Genomic DNA, 18634 nt, shown 5'->3' on the forward strand with positions numbered 1-18634 from the left:
TCCTCAAAAGACGCCATTTTTAGTTCGTTGCTGACCAGTTGGTGCAAAAAAGGATCAACACTTTGATTTGCTTTTCATTTTAGACTGAGTTTTATTTTGAATGCTTTTTTGTATCTTGAATCCTCGTTTCAATTTCTCGGTGTATATTTTAGTGATTTTTTTTTTTTTAAATATTGTTTTTTTTATATAGTGGTATATATGAAAATAAGCTTTGGACACAGGAAAGCCATTTTTCTTGTTGAAGCGTCTTGCAGAAAATTGAAACTTAAAGGCTTCTTTTGATAACTATTTGTAACAAATAGTGACCTCGAGTCTTGCTCAGATGTAAAATAATGCTCAGTATGTGTACTTTTTAAAACTGTCAGGATATGTCAATTTTCTTGGTATTTTTGCAGGCAACATTAGGACAAAGGCGAGAGTGATAGCTCAGAGGCCTATATTTTATTGTTCTAAAACATGACAAATGAAGCAGATATATATATTTACCCCAGCACTTGGCAGTCTTTCTTTTATTGCAATGGACCTTTGTCTTTTCTCTCTGGTAGCTAATAGTGTGGTCTTTAGCCATGTTGTTTATTCCATGCAAGCATCTCTGTAACATTTTGATTTTAATGCTCTATTTTAGTATTACTTGATGAATTCCTTTTTTTATTATCATGTTTCGGGTCACTGTCATCTTGGTATAGCATTTTGCTTCCCAAGTGGTCATATTTGAACTGTTTCAACATGTTTTTGTTTATTTTGTAAGAAAAATAAAAAGGCACCATTGGCTCATTTGATCACTTGTGTGGTGGGAGAAGACCATCAGAGCTGGAAGTGCCCGATGTAACCGTCTGTGTCATCATTGGAGATGATAATGTAAGTATTGGTGGTGTCAAGCAGGTAAAAAAATCAGTGGCGAGTTCAAAAAGCTTTAAAACACACACACACACACACACACTGCTTGGGGCTACTCTTACAGTATTGTTGTAGTAATAATTTCAATTGGGTAAGTAAGTTGATTTCAAGGGTGAGATCCATCTTTTCACAGGTCTCTCCACGTAAAACCAGGTGAGGAGACTGTAAATTCTCTAAAAACTCGTCAGGTCGCAATTGAATTTTTGAAGTTAACACAACATCTATGATGAAAGAGCTGAGATCAAAGGAAAATCCTATTTATAGACGAATATGAATAAAGCCTCTTGTGAATGTCTTTATTTCTAGGAAAACAGCACCACCTTGTGTTCCTGCTGGGTTAACAGACACGATGTGATAGAAGACTCTCAGTCCCAAAGTGTTTCTGAGCATTTATGTCAGCCGTCTTTATAAACCCCAAATTACATTTGTTTCACACACAATCTGAGCAACAACCACAATCCTTAGTCACAATTCAGATCAAAGTTACCAAATACCCCCGTTAACAGGAGTAACAGAAGTTGCAACTGCAATATTAGGTAAATAAGTTTTGAGTATAATATAAAGTATGATTGTCACCCGGAGATGTTTATCTGCAAAGCAGTCGCACCTTTCACTCCTACGACAACAACAGGCACCAAGTACTTCAAAAATCTATTTAATCGGGTTTGATCTCTTCACACATGATGTCATTGATTCAGTGGACGTCCATAAGAAAATGGACTGACAGACAAAAGTCGACCTTTGATGCAGAAGGCACTTTTTCTATTTCCATATATCAATACTTATTGCATGGCTTGTATTTATTACTGTTATACCCACACTGTTAAATTACTTGTACTTATAGAATCCTTCTCCTGTCTTTTTGCCACATTTGCCCTCAGAGACCAACTTGTTCAGCAGTTCACTCGGGGCAAAGAGTTCGTTGCTGGGATCCTTTTCACACCATCCTGCAATAACAAAGAGGAACGGCGTTTTATGTTTTATGGCATTCATTGTTTTCCCTTCCTTGAAGCGGTTTCAAGCTCACACTTACATTTAAGTCATCTGCATTCTTGTATTTTCCACACAGTCTCACTCACCATCTATGATAAATTTCATCGTGTCCAGTCCTACGTAGTCTGCGAGCTCAAAGGGTCCCATGGGATAACCTGCACCAAGTTTCATGGCAATATCGATGTCCTCTTTGGATCCATGACCTGGGGAAGAAAACAGAAAAACATTAATGTGGCACCAAAAAAAGGCCCACAGATCACCTTTCAATGCCACTAAAATAATTTAGATTCTTTTACCGTCTCGTGTTTCCACTTAAATCCATAACATAGTTTCTTTTTTATCACAATGAATGATCCCAATAAACAAACGATGACAATTGTACCATTGCAGGGTACTCCCAGGGTTCTCAAGTAAAATTAAGACTTTTGAAGACCTTTTTAATATCACTTAGGCTGAAATTTGTCCACTTCACAGCCACTCTTGCAAAAGTACAAAGACTATGATGAAAAATAAGCACGGACTTTAAGTCCTACAAAAGAAAAATTTACCACATACTTGAATTTAATTAAAAAAACAAAACAAAACCTCACATTCATATTACTTAGAATAGGCTTAGCACTCTCGAATTTTAGATTCTGCTGCACTTGAAAAACATTTGTCCATTCTGGGGTGACAAGCTAACATTAGCTTTTTAGCAGCAAAGTGCGAAACATTTTCTGTCCTGACAACTGACTGATTCATGTCAGAGCTCACACACACTGAACAGTCAAAAGTGTAATGAAATATACTGATGTAAACAGTAACGTTACACACAAAGAAAACAATCGATACATCCGACAAGTTATTTATGACATTATCGTATTTATTTAATCCAACAAAAACCTGAAGACCACTGCAAATGCAATTCAAGACTTCAAGGCCATTTTTGAGAATATTATAATAAATGCCTTTTTAATGTTTTTAAGAGCCTGCGGTTCTCTTGTATTGACAGGACTGGTCCTCGTGCAGGTTTACATACCTCTCTCATGCAATCGGAGGGCCTCCATCATGTAAGGAACAAGCAGGCGGTTTACAATGAATCCTGGTGTGTCCTGAATAAAAAGACGTTGGAAGCTGCTCAGTGGGATGTTACATATATGTTTAAAAGACTACTAAGAGAGTATTCAGATCCTTTACTTAATTAAAATTACTAATACCACACTGTGAAGATGCTCAGCTACAGGAAAACATCCTGCATTCAAAACCTTAAAGTAAATATTAGCAGCAAAGTTTACTTAAAGTATCAAAAGTAAAAGTACTGATTGTGCAGTAAAATGATCCCTGTCAGTGTTTTATTGTTAAATATGATGTCTTTGGATTAATATTACTAGTGCATTAATGTTTATGTTGCATTTTATTGCTGTAGATGTTTAAAGTTTATCTAAATTTCAACTACTTTAAATACTGCAGGACAGTTTAATCTACAGCAATGTATTATATTCTATAAGACTGTGGTATGTTTGTAGCATTGCTGTCCTGTGAGAACCACACATCTCTAAAAAGTTAACTTTTTATAGTGTCAGAAGAAACAATCTGATCCAAGGGTTTTTTTTTAAATAAATTATTAAGTTTAAGAAACAAGATTTTCCTCAACCCACAGAGAAACACTTAATCATTCAGTTTATCAGAAAAAAAAAAATCAAACTCAAAATCACCATACAGGAGATACGTGGTTTTCACTGAACAGGAAGGTTAAGAAAAATTGTAATCTGAAAAGTAACCAGTTACTCAGGCTGTGAGTGTGTTGAGTAAAAAGTACAGTATTTACCTCTGAGATATAGTGAAGTATAAGTATAAAGTTGCATAAAATGGAAATACTCAAGCAAAGTAAAGTATTTGAGTAAAAGTACTTAGTTACACTCCACCACTGGACATCAGACAGCAGATCTTACCTTGCAGGACACTGGTGTTTTTCCAAGCGCTTTGCTGAAGTTGAGGAGGGAATCAAACGTCTCTTGGCTCGTTGCCGAGGTTCCAATAACCTGCGACACATGAATTCTTCAGCTACTGCGGTTCTTACACAGCGTTCTCTCACTGTCACGGTCTACATCACACCAGGCTGGGACACTTTATTACATTATGTTGTTGGGGCACATTTCAATTCTCAGTATTTCCCTCCTCATAATGCTGAACAAGAAAAAAGCAAAACAATAACCTACAGTATAGATTCACACAAACTGTTTTTTCAGCCCTAGAACATACATACTGATATCTTATATAACAACAAACATGGGAACCTTGAATGGGTTTTGAATGGATCTTTTGGTAACATACGTGTACAGCTATGTATACTTAAACTAACACGCACATATTTACACACCTATATGTCAATGCATACACCGTTGTGTACAACACATATGCACTGGGACGCTGCAATCACATTTTTTTTGCCACAATAATCGCCAGTAGTCTATGAGCCATATCAGGAGATACACAGCCAAAATCTTTTTCTTTTTTTTTTTTTGGTGCAGCAGCTATGTAGGAGTGTATTTTTACTGGTTCACTGCTATGTTGTGTCGTGGGATCTCCTCTTTGGCTGTACGTGCTATGTGACTGTACGGTGCCCGAGAAACCACATGTACGACTTCTGGCCATTGAAGAAGGAGAGAGCGGGACTACACTACACACACGCATGTGGTTGCTGCTCTCAGTCGTATAAGACTTGGATTATACTGCAGGAGTTGTGAAAGAGCTTTCAAACAGATGTTCTGCTACACATTTGCTACTTTCGAAATAAGAGCAGCATGAGCTTCAACAGGTCGGGAAAGCACGTCTTGGATTCATTCCACATTCATGTAAAGGCCTTGAAATGCAAGAAATAAAAAAAAAACTTCAGGAAGCCCAAGCACATATTTTTACTGAATATCAGATGATCAATCTGGAGATCCCTACATATGTATGGACAGTCTGTTTTTCTCTCTTTTGTTGTTTTTATTCTAAAACTGTTTTGTCCCTTTCCCAAATTGTCTAAACCTGAATTTAAAAGCCTGACCAAGGAAGGGGGCTGTAAATAAGCTTTAGCTAGCTGCCCTACATACATTACCTCTGTTGCATTACTTCTGAATATGTAGTATCTGTATATGGACAAACAAATAAATTAAACACAATGATTTATTTTTACCTCTACAAGCTTCATCATAGGGACTGGGTTGAAGAAGTGAAGGCCACCGAATCTGTCCAGCCTGTTGGTGGAGCTGGCGATGTCAGAGATGGGCAGGGAGGACGTGTTGCTGGCAAAGATGGTGTGTCTAAAATGAAACATGCAGAAAAACAGATGTAACTCATAATATGGACAGCGGTTCATAATAAAAGCAGACATGCACTTTCCATTTCCATTTTTCCCATTGTCCTTTGTCCATTGTTGAAAAACCCACCAAATGTGATATGTGTTGAAAATAAAATGGAATTCATTCAGTTAAAAAAAAAAATACTGGTGAGTGAAATACAAAACAACATGTTTTAGATAAGACCACACACAGAGCACCATGAAAAACTATTATCAATAAACAAAAATAGGATGGTGCTTACGCTGGTGCTGCCTTGTCAAGCTGACTGAAGAGATCCTGCTTGATTTTTAGATTTTCCACAATGGCCTCCAACACGAGATCTGTGCCCTGAACCACAGATGCAGCATCTGTAGAGGTCGACACATTGCTCAGGACTTTCTGGATGAACTCTTCACCTGCCTGAAACAAACCAAATGCTCCCATTAAAGACATACATTTCACTCTCTGTTTTTGCTTTTTAATTTCGTTTGTGTCTCACCTCAGGCTTATCAGCGAACTTCTTCTTGACCACTCTTTTGAGGCTCCCTTCAATTCCTTTGAGAGCTTTTTTGAGGATGTCGTCACTCGTGTCCACCAGAGTCACTGAATGACCGGTTGATGCAGCAACCTTTCAGAAAGAAATTATTTCAGGATGATGAGAAACACGGCTGTCAGTGTCAGTGATGTTTAGGTGGGAGCAAATGAAGTCATACTGTTTGTCCTATGGCTTCCCTGTTAGCCATCTTCACTGTCTTAACATCAGGAAGTCTGTCACCTAAAACAGTAAACATAACCAGAGCTGCGCCCCAATTAAAGTATCCAGATTAAAGTAATTTATTAATTTAAAATCGTTAAAACCATGATGATATATTTGTTGGGGTCTGCAACAAAAAGAACATTTTCTTAAAGATTCTTAAGATAAGATTTCCTTCAGATTTTTAGGCCAGGGTATCAATGCAAGACCTACAGCACCACATTAAAATGCTGTTTTCTCACACATTTTTCCTTTTTCACAAAATTGGGATTTGGTTCTGGTTCTGTGATTTGGATACTGCACTTGACCATATTGCGATTTCTATAATACTGCAATGAATCGTGCAGCCTTAGTTGCTGGTAGTTCAACTACATTCATAGTTTACTTAACTACAAGCAATTTGGGACCAAAAAAAGCAAATATATTTCTATTTTACCGTTGTAATGTTACTGACTGATGGTCACTCTATACAAAACCAAAGCTGACATTCACTGTACATTGCACAGTGCACTGTGTTATTTTTTTGGTTCATGTCTGACCAGTGAACAGGTGGGTACTTCTTACAACAAAACCAACTGTGTGAATTTGATGCTGTCATGGACTGTTTTGTATTATTTTGTCATAATTTCATATCACATATACATTGTAGTAGAATAGAAAAGGTAGTTTAATTTCTTTATCTAAGTATCTTTAGTTAACCAAACCTAGTGTGAAGTAACTGGCAGCAGGTTTTTACAGAGTCTTCCCAGACACTGGTGAGCAGTTTACTGTAGATCAAATATGGAGAGCGACACCTTGTGGCACACCTTTATATCTCCTGAAATAACCTGCAGTGCATCGGACTTGTGTGACTTGTCTTGTTATGTTACACCACAGGGAAACAGCTCTGTTTAATGAATGACAACTGAACTATTTCTTAACACAGCTTCCTTGTGAGCTCAATGGTTGATTGTTCTGTGAGACGAAAGACTTTAAAAAAAAAAGCTTTAAAGGCAACTATGTGCTTTTATTTTGGAAGAGTTTAACTTACGATATGGAACATTTAACAAAATGTTACCTGAATGAAACATACGTCAAACAGCGGCATTTTTACTTTCATGCGTGGGCAAACAATAAGGTAATAGAAGTTTATTACAGTTTGGAGCACACGGTGTGACATGGCATGTCTAGCTATAATGAAGCTAAGCACTAGCTAACCTGGGTCGCGTTTAGAAGGGAACACCAGACCCGTGAAAGATCTCGCGAGAGTGATTATTTAAACCCATAACATGATTTTTACCTAACCCTTACGGAGTGTTGTCTGTCTCTAAACCCACTCATATTTTAAACACAACGTCGTCACATTATGAGACACAATTTTTACGTAGTTGGAGACAATACACATTTGTATAGGGCGCACATCAATGAAGCGACGAGTACAAACCTCGCGAGAATTTAGCAAATCCACGGTTCCCTTCTAGACATGACCAGCCACTTAGCTAAACGAGAGACCAGAGCTTTCGTCGCTTACCTGTGCGATTCCTGCACCCATCTGCCCTCCTCCGATGATTGTTATGTTCTTAATAACAACATTCCTGGCAGCCGAGGACGAGAATCCTCTGCAGACTTGGTGGGTGAAGAAAGCCATGTTGTGTGAACTTGCTGCAGGACGTCAGGACTGGGACACACTGGGGAACACACATGCAAAAGTGGGAGGAAGGTCGGCGGTCACGTGGGAAAGAAGACGCGTCCACGACCTTTCACATAGATAGGTAGTAAGTAAAAATACTTCATGCAAGATATAGTTGTGCAGTTAAAAGTGCTATATAAGTAAGTAAAGTAAGTAAAAGTATTCTTCTTCTTCTTCTTCTCTTATTATTATTATTTGATTATTATTTATTGAAATGGTATTTCAGCTTTTTTCTCAAAATGCTAAATTAAAACAAATATTTTTTCTCTGACACTAATACTTAAAGGCCTACCTTATCTTTGATAGTTCAACTTTATTCTCAAAATGCAAAGTTTAAAAAAAGTTCCTTCTCATTTTTTTCACTTATGCCTTGCTCTAATACTCTTTAGTCAATAAAGCATGTTAACAATCAGAAAAGTGATTTTTTTTTTTTTTTTTTTTTTTTTTACTGACTATGTATACATGTTTTTGTTCCTATCATAAATCACTTCCCTCAACCTGATTGTAACTCTGCAGTACTTTGTGCTTATTGAATAAACTCGTTATAAAAAGTGGCCCATGTCAATGTAAACAACACTATGCTTTTGGCTGTGTATTCAATTTTATCACCTAAGTTTAAAAAGTGGTTTAAATGATGAGATTTAAAGCTGTACATGTCAGTGGCTGTAGAACATCTAGAACATTTCAATTTTACACTGGATTTGTAGTGAAAACATTCCTTCATTCTGCACCATTGACAGATACAAGCATTAAGCCAACAATTTCTTCCACTTTCCTGACAAAAGGATTGTCTTATCTCATAAATTATTCACAGCGCTACACCAAATCTCATTCTAGAATGTCAACAACTTAAAACAAAAACACTGAAAAGAGCAAAAAAAAAAAAAAAGAAGAATTGCACCGAAATTTTTAAAAATCATGATATATTTAAGTAATCATCATTAAGATAATCTGTTTTTATTGAAAAGTTGCCATAATAGAATGTAAGGAAAATATTCTTGTGCAAAAAAATAAAATCTTTATTTTCCTAATGCCCCAATAATGTACAATGTATAGACAGATATGTGTGCAAATTTCTGTAACTCATCTGTTTGCATCATTAAACAGTCAAATGATAAACAGATTAGAGCTGAACGAATAAAAGGAAACATAATGCCATTATTTTAACAAATATTCAGATATGATTCATGATTTAGCAGCAAAGGCAATTTTTAAACATCATTTTCACTGAAAAAAGTTTACAATGATGATGATGTTGTGTTTTTTGTGGGGGTCTGTACCAAAAAATCATGTTCCCTTACATCTGGAGGATCTGATTAGTAAAGTCAGGGCATCTCCGTAGCACCACAATTCACTTTAAGAGTATGTTGTAACACAACTGTATCTCCTGTGATTTGGATATTGCACTTAGTCATATTGTGATTTTGATAATATTAGATTCATTGTTCAGCCCCAATACAGATATTCAGCAGGTTTGTATACGTCTATCCAGGACACCTTTACTAACATTTTTTGCCTTTTGCAAGGTACTTTGCATCAGAGCAGCTGGTTTACAGAAAATTTGTTCAAACAAAGTCCTTCGCTTCATCCTCGAAGAGTCACGCACACAGTGTATGGGCAGGGTGCCAGAGTCAGACCAAATCGTCCGTTCAGGGGAGGAGGAGGCGTTCCCTCTGGGAGTCTGAATCTGAAGGCCTGCAGTAAGGTGGTGACCGTCAGGAACAGCTCCATCTTCGCCAGCTGTTCTCCCATGCACACTCTGCGACCTGGAGGAAACAGGATAAACCATTAGAGCCTGGTCAAGCACGGACAATTAAAATGTATTCATAGATCAATGCTTCAGTTATTTAGCCCATATGAGTAAAGGAATGGCATACCAATCCCGAATGGTATAAAGCACTCTTTCCTGAGCAACTTTCCCTCATTGTCCAAGAAGCGTGTTGGGTCAAAACTGTCGGGGTCGTCCCACACGGTGGGATCTCTATGGACAGACCAAAGGTTGGGCAAAACAACTGTTCCTTTGGGAATAGTGAAGCCTCTGAACTCTGAAAAAGTTAAGAAAAATGATGCTGGTGAAATATACTTTTTTCAGATTAACATTTTTGTTTTGGTTTCTTAACAAAATACATAATAACATACGACACAAAACATAGGGTTCATACAAAGCCCCCATCCTAACCCCACGGCTTGTCTTCATTACATACACAGTTGGCCTTGGTTGCAGAGATATAATAGTTTTGTATTTTTGAATTAGTTTTCATTTTTATTTCATCTTTAACTTTTGTTTTCAATTCAGTTTAATTCCAGTTAGTTTTCAGAAGGTGTTTGCTTGGTTCATTTTAGCTTTTACTGTTTAAAAATGTTTAGTTTTAGTTTAGTTTTATTAGTTTCAATGTAAGTTTTTCTATTATACTGGGAGGTATTTGTCAGAGGCAATATTTAAGCAGTTCAGAACAGGTGTTCTAATAAAAATACTTGGCGAAGGCTCAGACATCCAACTTTCAACAAACATAGGCACCAATGCCTCCTCATGCTTGTTGTGTTGACAAATTTGACCAAATGGACAAAGACTAAAACTAAAGACACTTCCTGTATGGTTTTATTTTAGTTTTGCAATAACTCAGTATCCTTTCAATTAGTTATTACATTAGTTATTTAGTTAGTAAGTCTAGTTTTTATGTTTATTTCAGTTAGCTAAAATGTTTTTTTCACAACTAGTTTTAGTTTTTAGTTTAGTTTTAGTTGATACTATAATAACCTGGCATGGTTATCAACATAAATACACCTAATCATATGCAGTGGATACAGATGTTTAAATACAAGATAAAACAACAAACAAATCATCACACAACCAGGAAGTACAAGGAAAGTACATTCATACATACGTACATTAAGCTACTAAACACAAAACATGTCATCAAAACATCAATAGCCCATTCCACCTCCTCAGTCTTCCATTTTCTGTGAAGAATCTGTGTGCCTCTGTCATAACACTAGTCAGGACACAGTTTATGATGCGTTTGTCTCTTCCCATTAAAACTGACCCTTGCATCCCTTGATTTGATCGGTTTAATGTTCTTACAAATCTGGTGCCACTCCTCATCATCCAGTGTTCAGATTATTTTTGTCATGCTGAGCTGATAAGGCTCAAGCTCTGTAGATCTTTATTGTCACTGAAATACAATTATTGCCTGAGACTTGTACATCCAGCTAGTTGGTCATTAACAGAACATGATGTTGTTTAAGTTTACCTGTTGTCTCAGAGGCCATGTGAGGAATAGCCAGAGGAACCACTACAGTCAATCTCTGCACTTCCATGATGGTGGCTTCAGTGAAAGGCAGACTTCCCTTATCAGTCAAAGACGGGACCCGATGTTTGCCCACCACTTCATCAATCTCTGCCTGGACCTTGTCTGAAATCAGAACAGTACAAGAAACGCCACATGCAGGGCAGCAAAATTTAAGTGTCATCTTGGACACACCTTAAAGGTGGAGTCAGTGGGATTTAGTTATTTGTAAATGCATCAGGATGACAAATACTAACATTTTGGGTTTGTGAAACAGCAAAACAATGAGAAAAAATAAGGGAATGCAGGCAGAGGGCAGCGTGTCTGCAGATACTGTCACTACTACAGACTTCTAGAGAGTCAAAAGTGATGACTGAAGGAGATTGTTGTTGTTTTTTAAGGAAAACGTTGCAGATTACACCTTTAAAACAGTCAAAATAATTTTAAAAGTACTAAAAGCGGTAGTAAAATTTGATGTGCTAATCAGTGTGGTTATGAAGCAGCAGCAGAAGTGGTTAAATAAATAATCAAGCCAGACATTTTGTTGTAGGAAGTATTTGAGACATGGGCTCCCACAACAGATTTCCACTTCCTTTTTTCAACAGAATTTTCTATTTATCTGGAAAACAAGTTCTGTGGTTTGATATAAGACCAAAAACATTTTAGACTCAGCTCACTCATCAGTATCTCAACTACAATGTTGTGTAACTGTAATTTTAGCTTATATTGTTGAATTCTTTATACAATGTATATTGAAATTCCAAATAAATTTAACCCTCTGATTGGAAGCATCAGATACCACAGGTGATGGTCCCACAGCTCCACTTTAGTATGATTGTGGAGGTCAGTTTTGCTCAAGCAAACTACACTAAGAGACTGTTTATACCTGGAATTAACATGTGTCTTAGTTTGACTGATCAAAAGAAGACAGCTTTAAATCTTATGATGTTCTTCTGTGGGTGGAGTTTAGGTGGACGCAGAAAAAAATCATATATCATATAAATATATTGGCCTACACTAGCTAGCAAGTTTTGTTTCTTCACAATGTCTGAAGAAAACACAAGTTTTTCTGAGTATGTGCAGTCACTCACTCTCCAGGACCATGAATGTTAGTTCACATTAAGCACTGGGACCAGACTGGCCGACCCGTACACGCTCACTCAGTGTTTGTAGTCTTTTAAAAAAGCCTGCCTCTCTGCTAGGGGTTCAGTCTTGCAACACATGCTTGTTTGAGGGGAAGGAGGTGGGTTGTCACAGACTGGCCATGGTAGACAAGACATCACTGCAACCCACTTAGAGGCAGGTCCAGGATTCTTTGGTCGTGGTCTGGACAAGGTTCATCTCTGCGCAACTCGGCACAGCTCATTGCATTAAAATTGGTAATGGAAATGCAAATTAGCATGGCACAGTTTGACTCAACGTGCCCAAAACAGCCAATGGAAAAGCCCCAAACGTGGGCACATTTGGCCATGACCACCTCCAAATGTAGCCTGCGCATCTAGATTTCAATGTTTCTAAGGTGCGTTCACCTGTACTTAAAGTCAACTCAAATCAAGTCAGATTGTATTTGTATAGCCCAAAATGACAATTTGACTTAGAGGGCTTTACAATCCATACAGTGTGCAACACCTCCTGTCCTACAAACCCTCAAAAGAGTAAGGAAAAAGCTGTCTACTTGTCAAAAAACATGTTAATACCAGGTGTAAACAACATTCTATGTTTCACAAGAGCATGTAAGCAGTCTGTAAAGGATGGACTAAATGAACTGCTCCTACTTTTACCTTGGATATCAGGGTGTATGACCATGTAGAGCAGAATCCACAAAACTGAATTAGCGGTGGTGTCAGTTCCAGCGATGAAGAGATCTCCTATTATATAAAAGAGGTAGTCTTCTGTGAAGCTGCTGTCCTCTTCTCCAGCAGCTTGCTGGGCCAACATCTCTATCAAGTACATGTCTGTGAGATCCCGTGGGTTGGCGGGATCTAATGTTTCCCGGTGCTTTGCAATAATCCTCTTCAGAAATGCAGTGATGTCTGCTTCCACCTGCCGTAACTCCTTGAAGACCCCGAAAGGCAGGTAGTACAGCAGTGGAAACACGTTGATGAGGACTGCAGGGCTGTTCACGCAGATCTCTAGTCCGCGAACCATCAGGCCCACTATGGTGCGGAACTCGGGGTCTTCGTGATGGAAGCGCTGACCCAGGATGAGCGAGCAGATAACGTTTGACACGGCGTTGCTGATCAGCAGGGCCAGGTCTACACCGGCGCCACCAGACTCCTCATTCAGTCGCAGCAGCTCTGTTTTGATGGTGGCCAGGCCCTGCACGATGCAAGGCTCCAAGCTCAACTTCCCCAGGCCAAAGCTTCGGAGCGTGGTGTGACAGAACTTGCGCTGCTTCCTCCACACTGGCCCATAAGGTGCAAAGACTATTCCTAAAGATCAATTAAACCAGAAAGGGAATGGTATATGGCTCAAGTCAACACTGCATTTAGGTGGGGGTCAGTTTAGTTAGTTTTCATTCTTATCTCTATGCAATTGTCACGTGTCACAAATCACCAAATACATGATTTGACTTTCAATTTAACTCAATTCAATTCAAATATTTTTTGACACTAAGGGCTGTGCCATTGTTTGACTACAGTCTTGATTTGTAATGATCAACAGATTATTGGTTTTATGCCGTGACAACAGGGTTTGGGCCAATAGATAATGCCAACATCCATTGCAAAGCCTGACAGTCGTCCCTCTACCATCGAAACATTGTGATTTAAAATGCCTTAGAACTGATGAATATGTAATTTGAGGACTGTCAGCCAGAGAGTGCAAAATGAAGAATGGGTTTAATATAATAGCAGCCTGCACCTGATTTATTGGAGGAAAATGCCTAATTAAAATCAAACACATAAAAATATACAGTATATAAAACAAATTTCACAAATATAATCGTCCATTGTGATGTTTCACTATGGACATCACCATATGCCAATTCAGTAGACATCACCTGGCAGCTGTCATTTATATTTTAAAATTCTTCTTTAAAAGATGGTTTATGTGATATCATGTGATATAACACCCAGTAAGCTACGCTGTGTTGTCTTTGAAGTGGCATTTTGTTTTCTTCAGGCACACGCTGGACACTGCAAGAAGAAGAAATGCTAGGAGAATTGCCTAATTTAAAAAAAGGAAGTTCCTGCACACACTTGTGATCTCTGCATGGACCTTTCTCAAGCGGTCTTGAGGTCTTGAGGTCTACATTGATTTGTTTAAAAAGTACAGATGTTTCAGTCACAGGGGCCTTTCTCAAGATCACCTGAGAAAGTTGTTTATGACCAAAATGTCAGCACTTTTTTTCTCTTTTATAAATCAATACAGAGGTGATAAGTGTGTGCGGGAACCGAGTTTTTTCAAAATGAGTTACCTTTGATTTTGATCATTGAAATTGAAAACTCATTTCAATTGACTTTCAGTTTAATATTGACATGGTGACACCCCTAATAAATAAACAGTTGCACTTGTCAGTAGGTTACTTGAATTGTTCCTGCCATGTTACAGCTGCACTGACAAAAGTAAATGTGTACATTCTGTTATACACACCTTGAAAACTAATGCAGGTTAATTCAACAGTCTTGCAATAGATCTTACCAACATACAGAGGTGGAAGTAACCAATTGCAACTACTCAAATGCCTGTAACTAAGTAATTTTAAAGTACTGGTACTTTCAAGTCTGTGATTTTACTCACACAGAAGTATGCATTATACCAGTGGTTCCCTTTTCCCCTGGAGGCACCCCTACTTATATCTAAGAATTCACACACACACACACACACACGCACACACACACACACACACGTACCCAAAAGAATAAATGATGCATTGCAAAGCATGGCTGTCAAAAATTAAAATCAATTATATAATAATTTATACTAGCAGCAAGGAAGTCAGATTTAATTTAGATGAAAAATTTGGAGAAACAAAAACCCCTTTTGACTGATGCCTGCTATTTATTATGCATTGAACATAAACAGTTAAAAAGTAACTAACACTCTGAGTAGCATTTCAACTCCAACAGTTAAAATGCTGCTGTAATGCTGCTCCAGTAATATTTCAGTGATGTAACAGTAATAGTACTCGTACTTGGATTTTCAGTACTGCCTATGTGACTTTTATAAAGTGCACTTATTTATGGAAAGCTGTTTCAGAGATGTTGATGTTCAACTTTATGATCACTGTAGTCACAACAACTCAGGACTCCATTGGTGTGTAGTCTTGTATTGTAAATAATTAGTTTTGTATGAAGATACACCTGTGAAAATGTGCCTGTATCCTGTGGTTCTACATAGAGGCATTGCTAACAATTTGTCCACCCCATTTATGGTTTAAATTAGAGCAGATTAATACTAAAAAAAAAACACCGCTCAGTGTAAGACAGTGGCTCTAAGACTTTTTCTGGCATGCCACCCTTCAGAAGTGGAAGAAAGTTCATGGCCCACTCTCAACAACATTTTATGAATCATTAACAGTTTGAAAACCACTGGTTTAAGAACAAAAACAGCGTTGCATAATCTCCCAAACAATGTAAGTGGAGAGTGATCAGTTTTCAAACTGATAAAACAAAAAACAAACAAAAACAAAACAAAACAACAACAACAACAAAAAAAAAACATTAAATGCCTCCATACTGTTCACCTGGCATAATCCAAGTCTCTTAAGTCCCCAACATGCCAAGTTGACTTGAAATTTGTTACTGACACCATGTTTTTAGCCTGAATCTTCACTGTAGATCCTTAGGTTGGAGCAACATTCACATGCATGTGCACAACCTGGTGTGTGTTGTGTGCACATGTAAGTGAACAGCATTTAGGAGATTTGGATGACACCAGAGAAGTATGGAAACATTTTATGTTTATCTGCTGTTTTTGTTTTCAAAACAAATTCCAGCAGTGTTTTGTGGACTAAAAAACTAAAGCTGATCTTCAGTCAGCATGAGGGTGAGCAGATAATGACTGAATTTTCATTTTTGGGTGAACTATCCCTTTAACAAGATGAGATTTTTGATAAATAATCCTCAGTAATGTGGATATAATAACTAAGTTGGTAAAAAAAGACACATAATAGAACAGCTAGAACAGTCTGGTGAGTTCAGAAAATAATACCACTTTACTGTAACACAGCTTTTAAAACAAGGACAACACAACATGTATGCCAGATAATGATATAACAATATACAAAATGTCACAAAACAATAACATAACAATGCCTAGTCTCACAATATGATTAGGGCTTGATTGATTAATCAATAGTATTTTGTCTATAAAATGTCATAATATAATGAAAAATGATGATTATTTTTTTTCAAAAGCCCAAAGTGACATCCTTAAAAAAACAACAGAAAATATTCATAATTGAGAAATTGAAATTAGAGCATTTGGTAATACTTTACAATAATGGTCCATTAATTTTAAATAAGTTAATGCTTAATCAGCATTATTTCTGACTGAATGTACAGAATAAATTATTGGGTAGGCTTTAAGTTACTGAACATTACATGAAAATAAAGGAAAAAGCAAACTTTTAAATGTAGACTACAGCTTGTGTCCACTGACCTCAACCTTTACCAAAACATAGTCCAAGGCTGGCGGATGGACAGTGCGTGGACAATTATTACTCTTAAATAAACATTTATAAAAATGTTTTTCTTTACTGTTAACTTCATAATATACATCTTATTCAACATTTGTATCAAATCATCACTAGTACCCTAATTAACATGTAAACATTAAAGAAATGTTAACAAGAGACATTTGTTAACAGAATATACAATAATGCTTATTATTGCATGAATTAACTCTTGGCTGCAACTTATTATGATCTTAAGTAATATTTAGAGCATCTTTATAAACTATTAACTAATGTATGAATTAATGCCAGAGTTAACTTGCTTATTAAGCATTAACTAATGTCAGTTACTGAGCCCTTATTGTAAAGTGTTACATAATATTTGGACGTGTTTTTTAATTAAACTGACCTAAAACAGTTAACAGTTAATTTAATGGTGGATTAATAATTGATTAACTGATTAATCATTGCACTCACTGTTTATGTCTAACATTTACTCAGCACAGTCATAAAGTTGAAAATCCTTGAAATGTCCCTTCGGTGCACCTTACCTTTGCGTTTCGTCATGATGGTGATAGCAGGAATACCCGGTCTGTCTGAGAACACCTCGGGATGGTTTGACAGAGCATCCTTGACCACATCATAGCCATTAAGCACCACTATCAGCTGACTCCCCACAAACAGGCTGTAAACGTGTCCGTACACGTCGGCCAGCTCGGTCAGAAACACCACGGCGTTTCTGTCGCTCCTGTCTGACCGCTGTCCAAACCTCCTCTGGACGAAGGACGGGATGAGGAACCCGCCGAAGTTACCGACAACCGGCCACGGCTTCGGACCTGGCGGGATGTTAGCGAGGTCACGTCGTTTCTGGTAAAATCTAACTAAATAATAAACTATAAATAAGACTGTCAAAGCCACGATGTTTACATTTGAGAGCACCCAGGTGCTCAGACTGTCCGGCCATGACTGCCACATCATGATGTCAAAAGTTAAATTAAAAATAAATTATTTCAGCTGAAACTACTATCACATTTTATAAGTATAAAGCGCGTGAATTATCGTACTGTTTCTGTAAAATAAAATCTTTGATAATACGGCTTCACGACCCTGGTACATCTTTGCGCCGGTTTCACGGGTATTTAACAGACACGCTCTTCCTGTGTTGCTGTGAAACGCCACGAGTCAACGTAGCACCGTTGCTGGCTCCCTATTGGCTGACGGAGCTGTGGTCTGCTGTGATTGGTGCACTGTGACAGCGGGACACCGCCCTTTAATTTGTTTTAAAGGATACACGAGCTTGCTGTCTGCTCTGATGTAACTACGATCCTAGCTAAATTAAATTAAATTAAGACCCGAGTGATTCAGTGTGTAGGAAAATTATGCAGTAATTAGATTAAGAATATTCAACTTGTTTTGTATGGGAGCCAAATGACAGGAGACCAGGGGGCACTTAATAAACAATATGATATTTATTATATACAATGACAAAAAATATTTTAAAGCCCGTAGCTCACCTTTTTTTTTTTCAAATTAAATGACTTGTTAAAGGCACAGTTCATCCAAAAATGAAAATTCAGGCATTATCTACTCATCCTCATGCCAACGGAAGATTTAGTCCACAAAACACTGCTGGAGTTTCACAAGAAAACTGTGTTGCAGAATCTCCCAAACAATTTAAGTGAATGGTGACCAGTTTTCAAATGAAAAAAAAACAAAACAACAACAACAAAAGGAAAAACATATAAAGCCTCCATACTGCTCATCTGGTATAATCCAAGTCTCACTTGCGCGTGCACATTGTCACACCACACACGCCAAGTTCAGAGGGTATGCACGCGCACGTGAACGTTGCTCCAAGCTAAGGATCTATAGTGAAGGCTACAAAGGCTAAAAACATAGAGTAAATGATGTAGATGTGGCATTTAGGAGACTTGGATTATACCAGACGAGCAGTGTGGAGCACTTGATATTTTTTTCTCTGTTGGTGTTGTTTTTTTTTTTTACCTTTAAAATTTGGTCACCACCACATTCACTTAAATTGTTTGGGAGATTCTGCAACACAGTTTTCCTGTGAAACTCCAGTCTAAAAAACAGGTACCAAGTTACAGTAAG

The 18634-nt window shown here is 37.5% G+C and overlaps 2 protein-coding genes across 3 annotated transcripts; both read right to left on the reverse strand.

The window, feature by feature from the left end:
• Positions 1-1536: 1536 nt before the first annotated feature.
• On the reverse strand, positions 1537-7644 carry hadh (hydroxyacyl-CoA dehydrogenase). Its single transcript, XM_084715229.1, has 8 exons — positions 7460-7644; positions 5695-5823; positions 5458-5615; positions 5051-5177; positions 3822-3911; positions 2909-2981; positions 1977-2093; positions 1537-1844 (listed from the first exon to the last, which is right to left on the reverse strand). The coding sequence occupies exons 1-8, from the start codon at positions 7574-7576 to the stop codon at positions 1726-1728; spliced, it is 930 nt and encodes a 309-aa protein (XP_084571355.1). The 5' UTR covers positions 7577-7644; the 3' UTR covers positions 1537-1725.
• A 1336-nt stretch (positions 7645-8980) lies between these two features.
• On the reverse strand, positions 8981-17674 carry cyp2u1 (cytochrome P450, family 2, subfamily U, polypeptide 1). 2 transcript variants are annotated; one of them, XM_084715230.1, is made up of 5 exons: positions 17074-17673; positions 12687-13337; positions 10870-11031; positions 9496-9663; positions 8981-9384 (listed from the first exon to the last, which is right to left on the reverse strand). In XM_084715230.1, the coding sequence occupies exons 1-5, from the start codon at positions 17498-17500 to the stop codon at positions 9203-9205; spliced, it is 1590 nt and encodes a 529-aa protein (XP_084571356.1). In that variant the 5' UTR covers positions 17501-17673; the 3' UTR covers positions 8981-9202. The 2 variants fall into 2 exon arrangements, with proteins under 2 accessions (XP_084571356.1, XP_084571358.1); XM_084715232.1 differs by lacking the exon at positions 8981-9384 and having other exon boundaries at positions 9458-9663; positions 17074-17674.
• Between the last annotated feature and the right edge of the window lie 960 nt (positions 17675-18634).

This window comes from Lutjanus erythropterus, chromosome 3 (genome assembly GCF_056507025.1).
Source record: "Lutjanus erythropterus isolate fLutEry1 chromosome 3, fLutEry1.hap2, whole genome shotgun sequence".
NCBI lineage: Eukaryota > Metazoa > Chordata > Actinopteri > Lutjaniformes > Lutjanidae > Lutjanus > Lutjanus erythropterus.